The following is a 19,842-nucleotide window of genomic DNA, read 5'->3' as shown; positions in this document are numbered from 1 at the left end:
AATATTTCAATTTAACCGGCATTTGTCTTTAAAGCAAATAAAGTCGTCCCAGAAGTAATCTTACTAGGTAAGTATGGTAGCGCAATTTTAAGATAAGTTAAGTAAGTTAAGGTGTTAAATCAAAACGTCTCTCAATGATTAGAAATCGAATTAATTTCCAAAAAAATGTTAGCAATTGTGTTTCATAGCAAATACAACTTACACACAGTTCCCTTTGAGGTCTTCGTACTCATTCTGTAGATTTGCATCCTGCAAGCACTCGAATTTATTTTCATCGCTTCCATCCCAACAGTCGATCTTTCCATCACATTTAAGAGTTCCATTCAAACACCCACCATAGGTGCATCGATAAGAACCATCCTCATTGCACACCTTGCTATAACATAATTCGAACCTTTCATCTGGCCGATCGGAATTTACATCTGGCAAACAATCGACTACCCCGTCGCATATTTGTTTCTCCAAAAGAGTCTTATTGTTTTTAGTCAAACACTTCAAGGCAAGCAACCCATCTAATAATAAGGAAAATTAGATAAAATGTGCATTCAATGATATAATAGGTATCTGTTAGTCTGTACTCTTTTGTGTTCGTTTAATCGGAAATACGTCAAATACCCTTACCTAGACTACACATTAATACGAGAACATAAACTAACTGAAATGCTGATCCAGCGCGTTTCATGTCTAAAACGATTAAAAATATATTGAAACAAAACGTTTTTGAAAGCGAAACTTTTTAACTTTTCCCGAACAGAGCTATTCTTATACTGACAAGATGCGAAAGAATCTCCCCTTATCAGTGCCTTAAACTCTGTTAACTATAGTATACTCAGAGAATTAATGATGTACGAGGGCTGATAAGACACCGATTAATACGTATGCAAATAATACGCAGTGCACATTGTTTTATATAATACCTTTTATTACTGAAATTAACCATTTGATGTAGCTTACAATTACAATTACATATAATGTAGAATTATACACATCTCATATAATTTGGGTTCCTCTGCACAAACTCATCGCATATGTATTGGTAATTATTGTTTTTCCATTAGACGAATTGAAGTTTTGATTGGACACGAATTGAAGTTGTATCTGCGATTCTCGCGAATCGCTATGTATGCTTGTATATATCCTTATGGTTGTATGCACGTAGTTATTCAATGAAGTTTAATGCTCTAACACTCAGTTTACAAAATATACGTAGAAGCGGGCTGATGTCTATATAGATCTGGTATAGTTCATAATTGTATTCAGTACACTTAATATCAGTAGTGGATAATGATTCGGTGTCTTCGTTAAGCTATGCTTTCATCGGGTCTCCTCCATCCGTTGCCTTTAAAGGTAGTGCCGCTAGATACACCTGTAGTGCTTATTGCGTTCGGTTTGAGCTATTCGTGAGTGGTTATACTCTAGAGTATGTTATTGGTAATTGATTCCTACATGTACTATGCTGCTTACATTATTGTATTGTGTTGGTTTCCTCTCCGAATCAATGTTTTCTGACTTTTTCGATCGATTTGTGTGTGGTTTTGTAGCTTCTTGGTGCTAAGCATTCTGCTGCGTGTTCTCTCTAGATTCAATTTGGTTTAGTTTTATTTGTTTCGTTAGTTTTAGTTATTTTTGTTTTTTCTTTTAAGAGTACGTATAAAGTGTTAAGCAGTAAGCATCTATCTTTGCTTCGTTCTGGACAAAACTTTAAGAGCTTCCGGGGTGTGCAAATTTGGTGTCTGGTATCCATTAAAGCAATGGCATACTTTAGGTCTTTACAATCAAACTAAAATATTCAAATAATTAAAATTAAATTGTACTGACATATGTATGCTTAAACGTTAGATATCATAAATATTTTATACAGATGCATGGTTAATAATACATCTTTCGAGGAAATCAACTTCAGTGGTGGGCACATTAAATATAACTTTAACTGTTTGATATGAAAATCATACATGGATATAGCGTAGAAGTAAAGTTTTATACAGCAACAAAGTCGGTGTCGGTTTATAATTTATTGAGAAGTCCCCTGCCTTGCTTATTCTCATATTTAAACATGTCTATATTGAGATGTTTCTGAATTATCTTACACTTACATGCACTTTAGGGTCCTAAACATTTTCTAATACATTTAATTTAGTTAGTGGTTGCTTGGTAAATATTTCTTTTCTGCTTGTGGCGTTAACGGCCAATTATCTCGCATTAATCTTGCTTCAAACTCAAAGCAAGTGATCTCCCAGAAATCAAGTGTAATAAAAACAAACCGTAGAAAACAAACTAAACCAGTATGCAATCATATGCTAAAAACAATAGAGAAATTCATGGTGGCAACGAGCTCATGCCGACGAGCCGCATGACTCCCATTTCGGTTGCATGCTCCTGCTCCCTTCCCCCCTCATTAAGGGGCGCCTGCGCCCAGGAGGTTCCTGCTCCTCCCCTACTCGTTCAGCTTGTGCCACTCGGCGATCTGGCGGCGTGGCGAGTTGCAAACCTCGTTCCAGTGGTTCAAGGCGGTGCTGCTCGAGTTCGGTCCGCCCAGCTCCAGCCGACCGATGACCTGTGGAAATGTCGAGCGTGCAATTATACAGCTATTGGCATTAGGTCATCCCATGCGACTTACCTCATTCTTGGTCACGCGATCCCAGTCGAGCAGCATCAGTTCCAAAGACACACCCTCAAGACTGGCGCCAGCGCCCTGTAATTGAGATATGCACGTTAACTTATGATTCTTTAAAATAATTACAAAAGCTTTTCAAATATAGTCCGTCCATATTTATTTAAGTTCTATGATAATTATACGAACGCAAGAAAATGATTTGTGTTAATCTATGCTATTAATGCCTTATTATATCACTTTTGATATCTTGATAATTGAGAGTTCTTCTATAGTCTTATGTTTAACAAAGAAAAAGATAAATACTATTACTCACTTCGGCGGCGGGAATATCAAATGCGAAGCTCTCGTTGAAAACGGGACTCAGAGTGCGCTTCTTCACGTGCGTCTTCTTCTTGGCGATGCGTTGGCCATTGTAGAGGAGATAGATCTTGACATACGGATCGGCCAGTCCGGTGACATCCATGCGCGGCAAGTTTCGGGCCTTCAGCAAGACGACGGTGAGGCGACCGGCAGCTGGTTGCCAGCAGAGGGAGATGAGCAGCTCCCCGCGACCCTGGGCTCGAATCTTCAGGCTCCGTGGCTGAATCTCTTTGCTGATGGACAAAGCCTCTTTGGAGATGTCCCCAATCTCGATGGAGGTCAATGGGCACACCACCTCGCCAATGACGTCGTCGCGCGAGTACCGATCGAAGCTGAGGATGACAAAGTGCAGCGACATGTTCTGCAGGTCGTTCATGTTCAGGCCGTAGAAGGTGAAGTCCTCGTCGTAAACCGGGTTCCGGGTATTTCGCACCACCCGGGTCTTGACCTTGTGCTGCTTGTCCGGCAGCAGCTGCAGCTTGACATACGGATCCGTAGCCGCCTGAGTGCGTCCATTCATGCCAGTGGGAATATCTCCGGTTCCGCTCGATCCTCCCTTGCATGGGAGTCCGCGACAACGGATGATGGACACCATAAGGGCGTTCCTTTCGGCCAAGTAGCGCAGCTTAAAGTAGATGGTACCCAGCTTGCCGTACTGGTCGGTCACGGTCAGCTCCTTTCCGTTGGTCAGCGAATGGTCATCCAGGGTAATGGTCACACTTCCGTTGGCGATCGTCTCCACCGGCGAGTGGTGGAGGCTGTTGTGCAGCGAGTGCTTCAACCCATTGCCATCCACCACGGTCAGTTGGTTGCCATTCTGCTGCTCCGCATGCTGGGCGGGTCCATCCCCCTCCTCGCTGTACTTCACATTCGGCTGCGCGATCGGGGAGGTGGACTGGTCCTGCATCGGCGACAGCAGACCCATCTGCTTGCCTCCAGTCGGCGAGGGCGACTTCTTCAAGTAGTGCGGCGGCTGGCCGCTGGGCGATCGAACGGCGGTCGGTCGCCGGGTCGGCTGGAAGGGGAACGAGGCGTCGTGCTGGCTCTGTTTCTTGTTCCGGAGGCGCATCTGCCGGGCGCAGATGCAGGCCACTGACGAGAGGACAGCAGCCGCGGTCAGTCCCAGGATGGCGGGGACAACTGGAAGGACAACAGGTATGTTAGGCAACATTTGCATAGTTTAGTTGTACCCAAAGAGTAGTCTTCGTTTGAAATAATTGCAGGGTGGTAATGGGGCAATGTCACTAATATAACCTTAAGGCCCAAAATAAATATAAAATTTGTTTGTAATAATTTGAAAGTTAGGAAAAACCCACTGTTAACTAGCACCAACATCCAGTTTGCATAAATATACGCTTAATATGAAATCTCGAAATTATATAATGGGATAATTAAAAAAAATTATAAAAAATTATATAGAACACAACATATTATTAAAATAAATCTCACGTTGAATATACTGAATACTAATTTAAAGTATCCAATAATAACAAAGAGCGTATAATTTTCTAGCTTTTACTAATATACGAACAAAAGAAAACGTCAGAGCATACATTTGAATATATTCTCTGATTAGTCACCGAAATGAAAAATAGAAAGAAGGTTTCTCCCTAACAGCTGTGAGTTGTTTGTAGACTTCTTTTGTCATTAGAGCTTATACACATGAACATTAACTTTCGCCAATTCGTTGTGAGTTTATACATGTCACCCCACATAACAAACACAACAAATAACACATATGTAAGTACGTACCCCCATCGAAACCAACAACCCTGATGATATACCCACAATCCAGGCACAAAGACCCGAATTAATTATTCATAGCCGTCGAAAAAGTTGGGCACAACTTGTGTGCAACACTTTGAACAAGTTGCTAATGAGCAAATTGGACAGATCGACCACAAAGGTCGCATTGGATGCTGCAATATGGTGTGGTACTTACTCGTGTCCATGACGCTGGCATCTGGAATATACTCTTCAGCCATTTTTAATGGATTTGGCTTCGCCGCTCTCAGCACGTTTCCACTCGATGTTCCTGGCGGCTGTGTGGAATAACAATTAGTCACGGTTTGAAAGTGAGGAGGAAAATTTTTGCTGGCTGTCTTTGGATGTTTGCAACATTCGGTGGCACGTGAAGAATTGCGTGCTTCGATTTTGCGCACAAATGTATGCTAGAGGCTTTTTCGTGGGCAGCAGCTGCCTGCTTTCTGCTCAGGTTATGCTGGCGTTTGGCTTTTGTTGTTATTTGCATTACTTGAGGACACCCACTCAGGCACACTTTCTGGCAAGAGAGCGGGAGAGTCACACACACACACACACATATGAGCCACTTGGGTGCTCGTCTGGGGTCGCATGAATCATCGCAGCCCTCGCACACACGCACAAGAAGTTCGCAGGTTTTTCAACTTCTAGAAACCAAGTTCAATGGGAAAGTCCCACATTAAAAAATGTTCCTTTCTTTCATTTAGGTCTTCGTAACGTAAGACAGCATGTTCACTTTTACTATCACTTTCAGTATCTGTATCTTCTGTCTGTTGCAGCATCAGGGATTCTCGCAAAAGCCATTACTTCCTAGTAGCTACTAGATGGTTTTTGCGTTTTCCTCGTAAGCCTGTTTAGCCCTACACTTTACTAGCTTGAATGTATTATATCCTTACTTTTTTGTATCTGGACCTGCACAATTAATATCCGAAAATTGTAAACTTTTTGATATCCACAAACTGTGGAAAAAAAAATTCAACAACGCAGTTCTGCAGCCGTTCGACTTTATTTTGCCAGTGGCTTCTTAACTTGGCTGGAAAATCGTTAAACTCGCGCAGGCGCACAAGTTAGCAGCTTTTTGTGTGGGTTTTTTAGCTGAAAGCGGTGGTTGAAGAAACCTGTGACGTCTTAGCCGAAGTCAGGGGTGCTTTAATAAAGTTTTACAACACTAGAAAATATTCATGAGTAAGGGGCTAAGAATTAAAATACATAAATACGTAAGTAATAATAATACAGATTCTAAAAGTTATTGGGTAAAATTTAGACCAATTTACTTAACTACTCATTTCAAACACTCAAAAGCTCCCGCTTCCGACCAAGTTTCAGAGAGCGCAGCTTTGCGTTCAGCTTTAAGCTGTCTTTCGTTGAGTTCGAGCTTTTCGCCAGTTTAAAAAGACGGCCGCCTGCTGGCCAGAAGCTGAGTCGGTAACGGTCTGCGTCTGCGCGCAGTTCGAACAAGTTGAGAAAGAGACCAACAGAAAGCCCATCCAAGTGCAGTGATCAATACGGTAACTGACAAAAAACCCTAGAAGTCAGGGCCTAAAAACCATTTTGCGGCGCTGCCAGTGTGTTTTTGTGTGATAAAAAATAGCGGCTCAGAAAAACTTGCAGACAGCAGATAGCTCACAAGTTTCTGTCTTCTTCTGGCCATTGAACAATTTTCCCGAGGCATTTTCTATAAGGAATAAACAATTAATTCAATATTTAAGGCATAAAAGGAAACTAGACACCGAACACTACGATCGTAAGTTGATGCAATCGCCTTTATTTCTATTATTTGCTGCCTTTTCGGTTTTTGCACAACCCCAAAATCCAAAAATCCGCGATGTCCGTTTCTGGCATTGAGGAAGCTCAAAAGATTTGGACAGCTTTTTGGCCCGAAGTCTGCTGGAAATTTGCCATTGTCATAAGCCCAAGAAACGGAACTTTGTTCGGTCTTCTGATGGCTCACGGCGATAAATTTACTGCACTTTGTTTGCAATAGCTCCAATTCGATTCGTTTGTTTTTCTGGCACAGAGCACAGTATGGCTCACGATTTCTGCTCTAGACACGTTTCTAATTTAGTTACTGGTTTATATTTCTTTTTCCACACATATCAAAACGGTCACCCATTGTCTGCTATTTGACCACTAATCTGTTCGATTTTGTGCTCAATTACACCGGGTATTATTCGAATGAAAAAGTACCCACATTAAGGTGTTTTACGATACCAGCCAGTTCATTAAACGTCCATTGCAGTATTAGGAAATTAGCCCGGTTTCTCCCCCGATTCCACCGCTTATTAGCCACCACCTCGTTTTGACGGAATGAGTCGTATTGTAAAAGACAAACTACTTGCGCTTACTTATGGTGAGCACATTTCTTTCGATCCCAATTTCCGTTTGGTGCTAGCTTTGAAACTCAAACCGACATATTCAGGCTAATAAGCCTAAATTTGTTGTCATAAATTAACGTTAGTGATGAACAAATACTTAAGAAACGGAATATACTCTTTATAATTCTTATTTCAAAAGATATTTCTATTAATATAAACAGAAGTCCCGTCTCATAGGAAACATTTATAATCAATGATTAGTCATGACAAGTATCAAAATCCCCAACAAATTAGTAACACCTTTCCTTTTAAATGAAATGAGCTGATATACACAATTTCAATGGAATCTCTAAAATTTATAATCATTATAGTAAACATTACAGTCATAAAGAGGGCAGCAAAATAAAAAAAATGATTCCCAATAAATGTAAAATGTTGCAAAGGAGCTTTGATTTAAAAACGCACACGACTTACACATTTCTTTCAAACAATTCAACAAATAATCACTAATTAAGCGTGCTCGCACATTTACACCTGAACCCATTAAAAAAGAGTTCGCATTTGTGTGCCTGGAAATAAAGTATCTCGATTTGCATATCGGATTCGATGTTCGTTTTAGGGCCTTTTAAATTCGCTTGTTTTTTCCGTAATTTTTTTATTGACGAGAGCAAATCAAATGGGGCGGCGATGATCCATCAATTTTATTGAGGGCAAACAGTGGCCAGCGAAGATGGAAGAAGGTTTCAATGTCTAGGGGATCGGCGGGGGCAATGTGGTTAAGCCAACATGGAGCAGGGTGCTTTGACCGAATGACACCCACGCTCAGCTTTCTTTTCTGTAGTTGTTGGCCAAAAACTCCAAAGCCTCCGCGCACAAAAACTGTTTGCACACACACGTCCCGTAGATCTTTTTGAAGTCATGTTCAAATGTCAGCGGCAGATAAAAATTTGTGCGACTCCATGTTTTGGGAGCGTGCTGTCGCCGCTTTATCTGCTGCCAGCATTTTTCTGGGCCCCAAAAGCCAGTGGGAGAAAATTGGAAACATGGCTTTAACAGTTTGCCCAAGCCTTTGTTACTCCTCTTCAGCGACTTCGATTGACTTTTGCTGCCTATCGTTTGTTTGGCTTGCGATTGTGTGCTCCCCTTTTGGGCATTTTGGCAGTCGTCCATTCATTTCGGCCTTTCAATGTATCTGCATGTAGTCTCGGCCGTTTGCCGTTTGCCATTTAACTGGTCTCCGACAGGGCTTGACTTGGCTTTATTTGTTTACAATTCGTTATGGCACATTGCCAGGTCGGAGCAACCACAAAGCGTGAGGCGGCATAGATCTCAAAATGGGACAAATTTTTGAATGCTTTTCGGAGAAGTTTCCTGGGGATTGGGAATTAGCATATTGTGTAAAATGATTGAATATGCACAGGGAGAAAACGGTAATAAATTGTTGAAGATTATTTCCATTCCTATATATTTTATTCAAAGTATCTATAAGATATGTTTATAATCTATATTGTTCTAAAAATTTGCACCGTTATATTAAGGTTTTTTATATATCTGTGTATATATATTTATATCTGAGCTGTTTTTAAAATTCTTAAAAAACCTATAGATAGATACTTGAAAGGTAAATTTTAAAAAGTAAAAAAGTTAAGAGAAAAGTATCTATGTAGATATATCTCTAGCTGTCTCTAGCAGCGGTATATAGTAGTAGAAATATCTTCAAAAATACTTAATTTATGTTAAAATTTCAGCAATCTGTAAGAATGGTGGTAATAAGCTAGCAGCAATGCATTTCTCTACTCGGCGGATTTCTCAACGCCACTATCAGCTCATTATCGACAATCGCTCGCCTCTGGGCGTCCCACAAAATCTTATCCTAGCGACAAGCGTGAGAAATCCCGGCAAGACATCAATTACAGCACAACTCCGAACCCCGTTAACAAATTCACTCATTTAGCAATGAAACTAAAAGTGTTGTTACTGTCTGCAGGCCAGAAAGCCGAACTCATGAAATGGCAACCCAGTTGACAGGCAGCTCCTGAATCAACGTGGTTCGGTGCCGAGCTGGCCACCTTATATTGTTACTTCTCTTTTTTTGGCTTCGGTTTCGGCCGTTTTTGCATCCGCCTCGGGCCAGCGAATAGATGTGGATGTGGATGTGGCTGCGGCTATGGATGCTGCTGGTGTGACTGCGGCTTTTTGCCTTATCCAGCACGTAACCAGCGATCAATCAAGGCGACTCTCATCTGGGGTCTTTGACAATCGCCGGAATGATGCGCAGCGCAATTGCAGAATTTCACTCGGAGCTTAATTGTACGACTGCGAGCGGTAAGAGCGGCGGCAAGAGCGGTACGAGCGATACGAACAGTACGAGTGCCACGTAATTGGCAACGCCAAGGGTATTACATGCAGTTGCCGCAACATTTTGCCTAGCGAAATGCAACAAAATGTTGTAAATATTCAATCACGTAGTTCGTGCAACAATAGCCCGGGCGGCCGAAAACCAAAATTTAAATAAATTATGTAAAACGGTATTTTCAGCACAGCTTTCCAGCAAACTCGAGGAAAAATGGGAAATTTATAGGATTGTGGTATTTCCGCTTCTGTTTCTGGTGAATAAGTCCATTGTCAGTCGTGCCGGTCAATGCCGTTTTAATAAATTATACTGTGCAATTCTCTGGAAATAATAGCAACAGAAAACAAATAAAAATGCAATTACCCATCGTGAAGGTATTGATACACACGAGTTCCGATTTTGTTGTTTTACAATAAGCCCCCCATAAATCTCTATGAATATTGACGAAAGGTACGTCCAGCGATTGTTGTGAGCTTGTAAAATTTAAGCTGCGGAATTTTCAAAGGGAAATCCGGTTAGCTGCTAGCGATTGAAGAATCTTTGAGTAGATAGTTATCCAACGAACGTCTGGAATTTTTCCTGAACTTATGGCCATCACTTAAAGCCGTTAGCCTGCAGAAGTGCATTAACTAAATATTGTCTACTAATAATTAACAATCAGGTGATGGGGCATGACAAGGTGGCAGCAAAAACAACATCAACTGCAGCACCAACAATTCCCAGCGAATTCTCACACACAAAACATTCGCACATTGTTGATGTCGCGTTGACAACCGACTGTTGCAAACGCGAAGGCACAGAAATCCAACATGAAGTACGCAAAAGTAACAAGAAACAAGTGAAAAAACAACAATTGGTATTTAAGACGCTATAGCGGCAGTTCAAATTCCCTTACTAAGCATATAAAAAGATGAAAGGCCGAAGCTAATATACCCTTGCAGTAAATATTCCTATATACATATATTTGACTTTAAGGGAAACATTTGCCACGGTATTGAGTATATATATGGATGATCGGTACCAGCATTCGACATGATATACTTCGTCCGTCCAATATAGTATCTTAGTATCTAAGATATAGTATCTTAGTTTTAAAGCTATCTGCATGAAACTCTTGAAAATGTTTTTTTTCTATTGCAAGCATTATATAAGTAACTATCTTAGTTCCGTGATATTGTATTGGATAAGCCAAAACATTTTGTGGGCCTTTTTGTTATTTTGGTTAACTTTGCGAATGGCAAGGGTATAGAACCAAAAGGCAAGAGCAGAGCCAAGTGGGCCTGCAGTCCGCCGCTGTGTTGCTGCATTTCTATGTGCCGCCACGCGCATGACGAACGAAAGTGAAAATAGGAAGTCAAGAGATGGCCAAAGCGGCATGAGAGCGGCAACAACGCCGTCTGGGCCACTCAGACTTTGAGTCAGACATTGGCCAAGTTGGCCAGATATTGCGCGGCAGCTTCCTCCAGTCTAGCTGCGAACGCGAATGCGATTGCCAGTTGTTGCTGGTTGCTGGTTGCCATTGCAGTCGCAGGTTGCAGGTTGCGATTCCAGCTGCAGCCCCAGTTCCAGTTGCCTTAACTTGCCACACTCGCTGATTTCTTGGCCAATTTCTAATGGCCAAAACAGCCGGAGATGGCTGCGTAATACAGACGGGGGGTTGCCGGGAGGAGCAATGCTTGCTTTGCCGCCTCGTTATCCTCGTGTTAATTTATGGCCTCGCTCTAGGCCAGATTCCCCGCCGCTTTTGCCACTTTTGCCGCTTGTTTATGAACTTTTTCCCAAATGTATCTCAGCTAGCTGTTTACCGGGCTTTCTTAATTTATTCACTCACCTTGCCAGCTTGGTGCCGCTTGTCAATTTGACGCCCGAACGTGAAAAACTTTATGGTTCGATTTGATTTTTTCACCTACTCTTTATCTCGGTAACCGTTATTTTTTGATTTGGAGCAAAGAAGTTAACTGCAAAGTCCAAGTAAACTCGTTCCCGTTCGTAGTTGGGGGTCCATTGGCCAAATTAATGATTCCAATTTGCCGCAATGCGTTGAGCATTAAATTTGTTTTAGTTTTTAGCTTAGTTTTTTTACCAGCCGGGGAAGTTGGAAGTCGCTAATTGAAATGGACTCAAAATCGATGTGAAATTAAAAAAAAAAAAATACTTTATTTAATTGTTTATTGTCTTTCAAGGCGTAGTTTAATAAAGCTAATGACGTTCTTAAGAGGCTTGAACTTGTTTGCTTTACTTATATTGCTATTATAAAGATCAGCGAAATCAAATAGCTTTCTTTTATCTTAAGTAATCCAGAATCTAAAACTATATTCCCAGCTCTTTAATGGAATATAAAAACCGATTTAGCTTATTAGTTAATTCTAAAGTCTGAACTGGAATTTTCTGACTAAGATCCCACCCCTTCCAAACGTGGACCTTACACAATTCACTCAAAATCGCATAGCTTTATCTGGCGCCTTTGTAGGGGCACTCATAAATTGCATTACTTTATGATTATTATTCTAATATATGCGCGGTTCCCACATTAATAAGCACCCGAAAAACTATGCCTAAACATATGGCAGAAGCGGCAACAAGATAACTGTATAACAAGGCCCAAAAGCAAGCCCCTATCTGCGGTATTGTTCACACTGACTGGCTGACTGACTGCCTGATTGAGTGACTGACTGGCTAACCGACTGAATGACTGACTGACAGGCTGCTCAAAGAAACCTTCAAACGCAGCAGCGAAGACAATGCCAAGCTACATCAATGAAGTTATCGTGCGAGTACAAAACAAACCACCAGAAGACAACTGCAGCTCGCGTCGGTTTCAATCGACACCCGGTTCGCTTCAGTGCACAAGGGATTATGCACCATGCTTTACATCCGATAAAGTTGTTAATTCAAAAAAAGTGTAATTATGACAGCGCCATTGATAATCGTGTCAGATAAGTTACACAGGAAGTGCGAGTAATCAAATGATAACAAGCAAAAATGTCGTTAGGCTGATTTAATAATTGCCAACATGTTCTCACCATTAAACAAAAAGATATTTTAAAAGTCATAGATTTCTCTGGAATTTGTATTTAAATCACAAATTGTCCATGTGGTATTATACATATTTATATTTTGTTTAACGCAACTTTATTTGAACTTAACATGCAGATAAAATTAGAAGTCCAAGTCCTCCAAGTCCAATCTATATTTGTATTTTGTACATCAATTCATCTTGTTAAATTATTTTGGCGAGATCATTTAAACCAAATAAACCAGTCGTAAGATAATTAAGTCGGTGAAAATGTATTGCGGTTATCCCCTTTTCGTATCCCTACGATTTTCCCACCAATTTCCACGAGCCGCCACGCAGAAGTGGACCTAAATCTGTTAGCAAGGCAAAACTTGCCCCGAACAACTTTTGATTTTCTGAGTGCTGCACGACTTTTGCACGCGTTTTCCTCGGCGTTTGAAGTTCGTCTGTGGCAACATTTGTTGCATGGCTTTTACTAGCCTGCTGGAAAACTGGCTGCGAGGTCAACTGCCTCTCTTTTCGATTTTCCACGTTCGCGTGAGTTGCGTATGTTCTTCGACTTTGTTTTGACTGTTTTTTGTTTTTCTATTTTTTTGTGGGCTCGCGCTCCGCTTCACTTTCCTGGCATCCTTCAACTTTAAAAGCGAAAGACACCAAAATGCAATTGAAATGAATGAAAAATCGTGTTCCAAATGTCAGATGCGAGCCCCATTGTGGCATCCAAAACAGACGAACTGTAGCAATTGCATGGTCTTCTCGATCTCCGCTTAGGTGATTCTCTTGTTTCACTCTCGGTTTCAGCTTAAGTTTCTGTTTCAATTACTTTTCTGCTTTGGTTTTGGCTTCGGTTTCTGTTTCTGTTTTTGGATGGATACAAATTGCAATTTGATTGCTTCAAGCTGTTCGAGTTAATTGAGGTCAAAAGCGCTGTCAGCATCTTCCAAAAATGCACTGATTTCGGGGATCGGTTCGGTTTCGGTTTTGGTTTCATTTTTGGGCGCTAATTAACCGCCCAAAAAGGAGTGTGAAGAGCAATGTTGGAGGCAAGCAATTAAGATGGTTTCTTCACATAAAAGGAGCTTAGAACGGATCCCGTTTCAGAGCTACTCTTCAGAGTCAATCTGATCAGCCCCGGGGGTCATAGTTCGACCACCAACGAGACGAACAAATGACATAATTACATTGCACATTACTCAACCGTCGCTGGCTACCGTAATTCCATGCAGCCTCATTGCTTCTGTTTTAGGCATTTGCTCGTCAATTTCGAAATTCCAAATAGGAAAGCAAAGGGAAGCCAGCCAGACATTTTTGGCCGCTCGGGGCTAAGGTCATGTGAAACTATGCAGAAGCAGCCGCCGACGGAACAAAAGCCAAGCTCGGATGATGAGCTATGACTTCTGTCCGTCCGGCTGTCTGTTTGGCCTTTCGGTAATTGCCAATGCTGGGGGCAGTTGCCGTTTGCATGCCAAATGGCCAAGATATAAAAAGTATCTTTTTTGATTTCAATTTCATTTCGGTTTTTTCCTATCGTCCGCTTTTGCCGCTGTGTGCATTGGGACAGACGACGCCCATTGTCTCGGTGGGTACTCTTATTAATTACAGTACTGCTGCTGGAGCGTTACTATGATAATGTTTAGTCTTTGTCTCAGTGGACAAGGTTAAACAGAAGTTCATGTTGCGGTTTTCAAAACTTTATGACTTTGCCCTATGGCTTTCAATTAATCAGCTGGATATCAAATAATTAAATGAGCATAAAATTTTGCGATTGCTTATAATAAAAAGTGTATATTGCTGACAACGTCTTTATCTAACTAACTTTGGATAGAAATAAGCAAGCTAGCAAAAGAGTTAGAACACGAACTTGAAGCTAAATTTATTTTAAAAAGTTCGTGCTCTAAGTCTTTTGTATTTTGAAGTTCGATTGTAGATTTTTACCTATTAAATGCTTGAAATATGAAATTCCCATTGTTTATTTTAGTCTATCAACATGTCCGCCAGCGCCTCAGCCTGCGATTGTTTGGTGGGCGTGCCCACTGGGCCCACCCTGGCCTCCACATGTGGTGGCAGCGCCTTCATGCTGTTTATGGGCCTCCTGGAGGTCTTTATCCGCTCTCAGTGTGATCTTGAAGATCCCTGCGGAAGGGCCAGCAGTCGGGTAAGCTATAAATGACGACGGCCACAAAAAGTGGTTACCTATAACTCAATATGGTTTCCAACATTATTACAGTTTCGATCGGAGCCGGACTACGAGTACGATTTCATTGTCATTGGCGGCGGCTCAGCGGGCTCTGTGGTGGCCTCTCGACTGTCCGAGGTGCCCCAATGGAAGGTGCTTTTGATTGAAGCCGGTAAGGGATGTTGCCCCAGCAACTCATACCAATACATATACATATTCAAGCAACATAAACTTACACTGCTCACGGCAATTAGAGGCACGTTATGTGGCATTTGTTTAGAAGTAATTGAAGCTTAACAGCGGCATAAACTGCAACAATGGCAGCAACACTAATGCCACTTGGGCAAGACTCGGCGGCAAAGAAGCAACCGCAACTGCCACGAGCATTATGTAAACTAAACGAGCTGCCACCTCAGCCCCGGCCAAATCTTGGCCATGCAAATATCTTCTCTCTATATGGGATTTACTTCGCTTGGAGCTGTAAGCCTGAAAAGAGTTTTCCTCTTCGTTTCGCTTGACTTCGCTTTCTGCACTTAATAATTGCTATTGCTCGCAGTTTGTTTTATGAATGAATAACGATTCGGATACTACACGTGATTCCTTGCGAATGTGGGTAAATTGCGAGTGTATTTAATTCTACTAATCGCTGTCGATATTCAATGCAGTGCATTCACTTTGCCTTAATTAGACGCAAATATGCGGCGAGCTCTGCCTTAGAGGCTTTTTAGCACTGCATAATTTAAAATGTGTCTTATTTATTTGTTCAAGCACGGGTTTTAAGTTAACTCGTTTCTTTGCAGTCCAGTACCCAGATAATATAACCACCTTTTAAAATATATTTGAAATAAATAACTTTAAATATATGGGCCAGTGACTTGGCATACCTATAATAAGTAACTAAATATAAATTTCAAATCGTATACACTTAATATAGTTAAATGTCAAGAGGTGTTTCAACTAGCAACAGTCTATTGGAATATGAGGCCTCACTTTAAGTTCCCGATACCCACTCAAAAACATCATTAATCATCACTTCTTTCTCGTCCAACACTAATGTCTTAATCAGGCGACTAAGTGCTTGGAAAATCACTTGAAATATCTTCAGGCCTGGGAAAGCATTCTAATGGCTCTATTAAGTCTACCCTATCAACGTTCTCGGCTCAGCTTAGCTTACTTTGTGGGTCTCCCTTAGTTTTCCAATTTTTGCGCAAAGTAATTGTTTATAGCGACAATTTTTACGCCTCGTCACTAATTACACTAATTACGAGCCAAAAAAAACGCGAAAGAGAAACACATTCGAAGTTGTCAATGCGTTGGCGTTAATTATACAACAATGCCTGAGCCGCAGTGCAATTAGCCGCAGCTTATTATTATTACCTGGCTTATTATACGACCGACCATATCACTGTGAGCAGATAACCCTCGTCTAAAGTGGCTTCTGTTGCTACCAAGATTCTCGCTAGACATTAGACATGCACCTCGTCAGAATTAGTCAATGCCAAAAGCATGCCGGAAAAAAATTAAACTCTTTAAATCTTCAAATTCTTGATTGAAGAAGCAAACCCGGTGCCTGGCACACTGACCCCTGGAATGAGCTCGCCTCGGGTTAATGGCACAACTGGTGGTGTAAACTTGTGATATCACCTGGTTACTTTAAGCCATATTCTATTATTTCACTTCACGAAGCCACAAATCATTTGTCACACTGGGGCTTATGCTTAAGCCACTTAGTTTTGTTATATTTTATTTTAAATTTCATAAATTCAACTTATCTCTCAGCACGTGGTTTTAATAATTGCACTTATTTTAATGGTTTTTTTTAAATAAATATTTTTAAATAAGTGCAGAAGTGAGGCACATGCATAATGACATTTACCATTAGGAAGGTTACCTTCTTTCAACTAAAGACGTTTTTCCATTGTGTTTTAAATATCGCGCATACAAATAATTTTAGCGTTGCAAGAGTTATACGCTTTATATTTATGAGGCGATGTTCGACCGTCCAATGCTCCAGACTGCATTTTGTTTATTTGCTTTAGCTTTTATTCGAAGCTAATTTGAATGCGTATTCCCGGTGCTAATTGTTTTCTCTTATCCAGTGGCGTAAACACCAAGAAAGGCATTTGTTTTTTATTTGCGCGACACAGACATATGCTAAGAGTTGCCGCAGAACAAGTTATTAACAATTTCGGGAACATATATAACGCTTGTACTCAATGAATCACAGCATCACCGGGCTATTAGTAACTCTTTCTAAAATTTGGCTATTTTGTTTAATTTTCCTTTGTTGAAATTTCAAGTTAAATTATTACTTCAGGATTTTGCGGTAACATTTTTTTTTGGCTCCCACGCTATTGTTGGCAATCAAAGATTCCACTTGAATCGATTTAATTAACGAGAGTCGTGGGCCCAGCGCAACGGAAATTCTAGAACGCCGATTGAGCCAATATACTAATTATAATGGATTGCCATGGGTTAAGCAAAAGCGTGCCTCAAATGTCCCGAAAGCCAAATGAGGCTGCCCACCCAAATGCTGAAGGCTGAATCGGACTTTGTTTGTACTGCTTCTTAATGGGCAGTTAGGGTCTATTAATCAAGACTCACGACCAGTTATTTCAGTTATCGTGGTGCTGTGAATAGGTGCATATCTATTACCCTAACCGGTAGGAATTTAGCATTTGGACATAACTGATGCGTTAACTTCCCCTTCTTGCTAGTACTCAAAGTTCTCTCTTACACTTTGTTAGGTACTCAGATTGAGCAACTAATATACTAATTGAAGTTCATATCTAACTATAAGTATGATGACTGTTCATTTAAGAAGTTAGATAAGTTCTAGTCCTAAGATAGAAACGACAAATCATACCTAATAGTTATTAAAAAAACAATATTTTTAAATTATGTATTAACAATCTTAACCGTCTTACACAGGTGGCGATGAACCCGTGGGAGCCCAGATACCCTCGATGTTCCTCAACTTTATTGGCAGCGACATCGACTATCGCTACAGCACGGAACCTGAGCCAATGGCCTGCCTGTCCTCGATGGAGCAGCGCTGCTACTGGCCACGTGGCAAGGTACTTGGCGGAACCTCGGTATTGAACGGAATGATGTATGTCCGCGGCAACCGGGAGGACTATGAAGATTGGGCAGCGGATGGAAATCCTGGTTGGGCGTACAACGACGTGCTTCCGTTCTTCAAGAAGTCAGAGGACAACTTGGATCTGGATGAGGTGGGCACGGAATATCACGCCAAGGGTGGCCTCCTGCCAGTGGGCAAGTTCCCATACAACCCACCTCTATCCTACGCCATTCTGAAGGCCGGCGAGGAGTTGGGCTTCTCCGTGCACGATCTAAATGGTCAGAACTCTACTGGATTTATGATTGCCCAGATGACGGCCCGAAATGGCATCAGATATAGCTCAGCCAGGGCTTTCCTGCGACCGGCTCGCATGCGCAACAACCTGCATATCCTGCTGAACACCACGGCCACCAAGGTGCTTATTCATCCGCACACTAAGAATGTTCTGGGAGTGGAAGTCAGTGACCAGTTCGGCAGCACGCGAAAAATCCTGGCGAAGAAGGAGGTAGTTTTAAGTGCTGGTGCTGTGAACTCTCCGCATATCCTGCTACTAAGTGGAGTGGGTCCCAAGGACGAACTGCAGCAGGTGAATGTGAGGACCGTGCACAACTTACCAGGTGTGGGCAAGAATCTGCACAATCACGTGACCTATTTTACCAACTTCTTCATTGACGATGCGGACACGGCGCCACTTAACTGGGCCACGGCTATGGAGTACTTGCTGTTCCGGGATGGTCTCATGTCCGGCACTGGCATTTCGGATGTGACCGCAAAGCTGGCCACTCGCTATGCCGACAGTCCGGAACGTCCCGATCTCCAGCTCTACTTTGGCGGCTACCTGGCCAGTTGTGCCCGAACAGGACAGGTGGGCGAGTTGCTCTCGAATAACTCTCGCTCCATCCAGATCTTCCCAGCTGTTTTGAACCCTCGTTCGCGGGGCTTTATTGGCCTGCGATCTGCTGATCCTCTAGACCCGCCACGTATTGTGGCCAACTACCTAACACACGAGCGGGATGTGAAGACGCTGGTGGAGGGCATTAAGTTTGTCATCCGATTGTCGCAAACGACGCCGTTGAAGCAGTACGGCATGCGGCTGGACAAGACGGTGGTCAAGGGATGCGAGGCCCATGCCTTCGGCAGCGATGCCTACTGGGAGTGCGCCGTGAGGCAGAACACGGGTCCGGAGAATCACCAGGCTGGCTCCTGCAAAATGGGTCCCAGCCACGACCCCATGGCGGTGGTCAACCACGAGTTGCGGGTCCACGGAATCCGCGGACTCCGGGTCATGGACACCAGCATAATGCCTAAGGTCAGTTCGGGAAACACCCATGCCCCCGCCGTGATGATCGCCGAGAAGGGCGCCTACCTGCTGAAGAGGGCCTGGGGCGCCAAGGTCTGACGCGTGGATGCGACGTGGACGTTGCATAGAGTAATTTAATCAGAATCCAAGCGAAAATTACAGCGAGTAAAATTTTAAGCGAAATTACACTTATGGCACCTCAGATCCAAAACTAAACTATTTTACCCTAATCCAATCTATTTTAATCCGATCCTATACGAAGGTTTCTCACTCTAGGCACACCGCGTTGCGCAATCTCCATTAAAGTTATCTATAAGTTAACAGGCTCCCTTAAAACTAACTACTGTGACCCACTGAATATAACGTCAAACTTCTTCAGCACACAGAGCTCAAATGAAAGAGAAATAAAACTTATTAGGTATCTAGTAAATGTACTAAAATTCCAAATTAAATTAATCTGAATTCACCTTAAGAAGTTGAAACTTTTCCATTAATTGCGTTTAACTGCAAGACATTAATGATAGCTTGAGTTAAAGAGGTTTGACTATGTAGATTTCTATTAATGCTTAATTTGTATTGAGCTTTATGTTGACCAATCGCTACACTTAAACTATCGATTTCGACCTACTGGACATGTAAATTTCGTTTGAAACTACATTTAAAGTATATAATTCGTGTTACCCATTGACAATGTAAATTTCGTTTATCGTTTATTTCGAAATTGGACGGATGATTGATGTCCTATATTTCTGTATACGCGTATATTGCATGTATTTATTGTTCGATTAAAGTGCAACAATTTAATTTAACTACCAAACGATCTCATGAATTTGAAAACATTTATCGCACAATAAGCGATAATCGC

At 41.8% G+C, this 19,842-nt stretch overlaps 2 protein-coding genes across 4 annotated transcripts; one reads left to right on the top strand and one right to left on the bottom strand.

Moving 5' to 3' along the window:
* Positions 1-901: 901 nt before the first annotated feature.
* Positions 902-5,789, bottom strand: LOC6727071 (synaptotagmin-4). The gene is made up of 5 exons (XM_016176256.2): positions 5,632-5,789; positions 4,917-5,016; positions 2,928-4,114; positions 2,618-2,692; positions 902-2,554 (listed from the first exon to the last, which is right to left on the bottom strand). The coding sequence occupies exons 2-5, from the start codon at positions 4,957-4,959 to the stop codon at positions 2,435-2,437; spliced, it is 1,425 nt and encodes a 474-aa protein (XP_016033565.1). The 5' UTR covers positions 4,960-5,016; positions 5,632-5,789; the 3' UTR covers positions 902-2,434.
* Positions 5,790-6,146: 357 nt separating this feature from the next.
* Positions 6,147-19,786, top strand: LOC6727070 (glucose dehydrogenase [FAD, quinone]). 3 transcript variants are annotated; one of them, XM_016175851.1, is made up of 4 exons: positions 6,147-6,479; positions 14,398-14,574; positions 14,647-14,767; positions 17,527-19,786. In XM_016175851.1, exons 2-4 carry the CDS (start codon positions 14,407-14,409, stop codon positions 19,113-19,115), a joined length of 1,878 nt encoding a protein of 625 aa, XP_016033564.2. In that variant the 5' UTR covers positions 6,147-6,479; positions 14,398-14,406; the 3' UTR covers positions 19,116-19,786. The 3 variants fall into 3 exon arrangements, with proteins under 3 accessions (XP_016033564.2, XP_039151641.1, XP_039151640.1); XM_039295707.2 differs by having other exon boundaries at positions 17,527-19,154; XM_039295706.2 differs by having other exon boundaries at positions 6,155-6,243.
* The last annotated feature ends 56 nt before the right edge of the window (positions 19,787-19,842 follow it).

This window comes from Drosophila simulans, chromosome 3R, assembly GCF_016746395.2.
Source record: "Drosophila simulans strain w501 chromosome 3R, Prin_Dsim_3.1, whole genome shotgun sequence".
Taxonomy (NCBI): Eukaryota; Metazoa; Arthropoda; class Insecta; order Diptera; family Drosophilidae; genus Drosophila; species Drosophila simulans.
Note: the sequence above shows the minus strand (reverse complement) of the source record. Positions and strands in the feature narration are given on the sequence as shown.

Excerpts from the sequence above, each read along its gene's own strand:
- LOC6727071 (XM_016176256.2), bottom strand. The coding sequence starts at position 4,959 with ATGGCTGAAGAGTATATTCCAGATGCCAGCGTCATGGACACGA. Across the intron at positions 4,115-4,916 it reads TGCCAGCGTCATGGACACGA|TTGTCCCCGCCATCCTGGGA; the intron begins GTAAGTACCACA and ends TTGTCCTTCCAG. Across the intron at positions 2,555-2,617 it reads ATCGCGTGACCAAGAATGAG|GTCATCGGTCGGCTGGAGCT; the intron begins GTAAGTCGCATG and ends ACATTTCCACAG.
- LOC6727070 (XM_039295707.2), top strand. The coding sequence starts at position 14,407 with ATGTCCGCCAGCGCCTCAGCCTGCGATTGTTTGGTGGGCGTGCCCACT. Across the intron at positions 14,575-14,646 it reads GCGGAAGGGCCAGCAGTCGG|TTTCGATCGGAGCCGGACTA; the intron begins GTAAGCTATAAA and ends ACATTATTACAG. Across the intron at positions 14,768-17,526 it reads GGTGCTTTTGATTGAAGCCG|GTGGCGATGAACCCGTGGGA; the intron begins GTAAGGGATGTT and ends CGTCTTACACAG.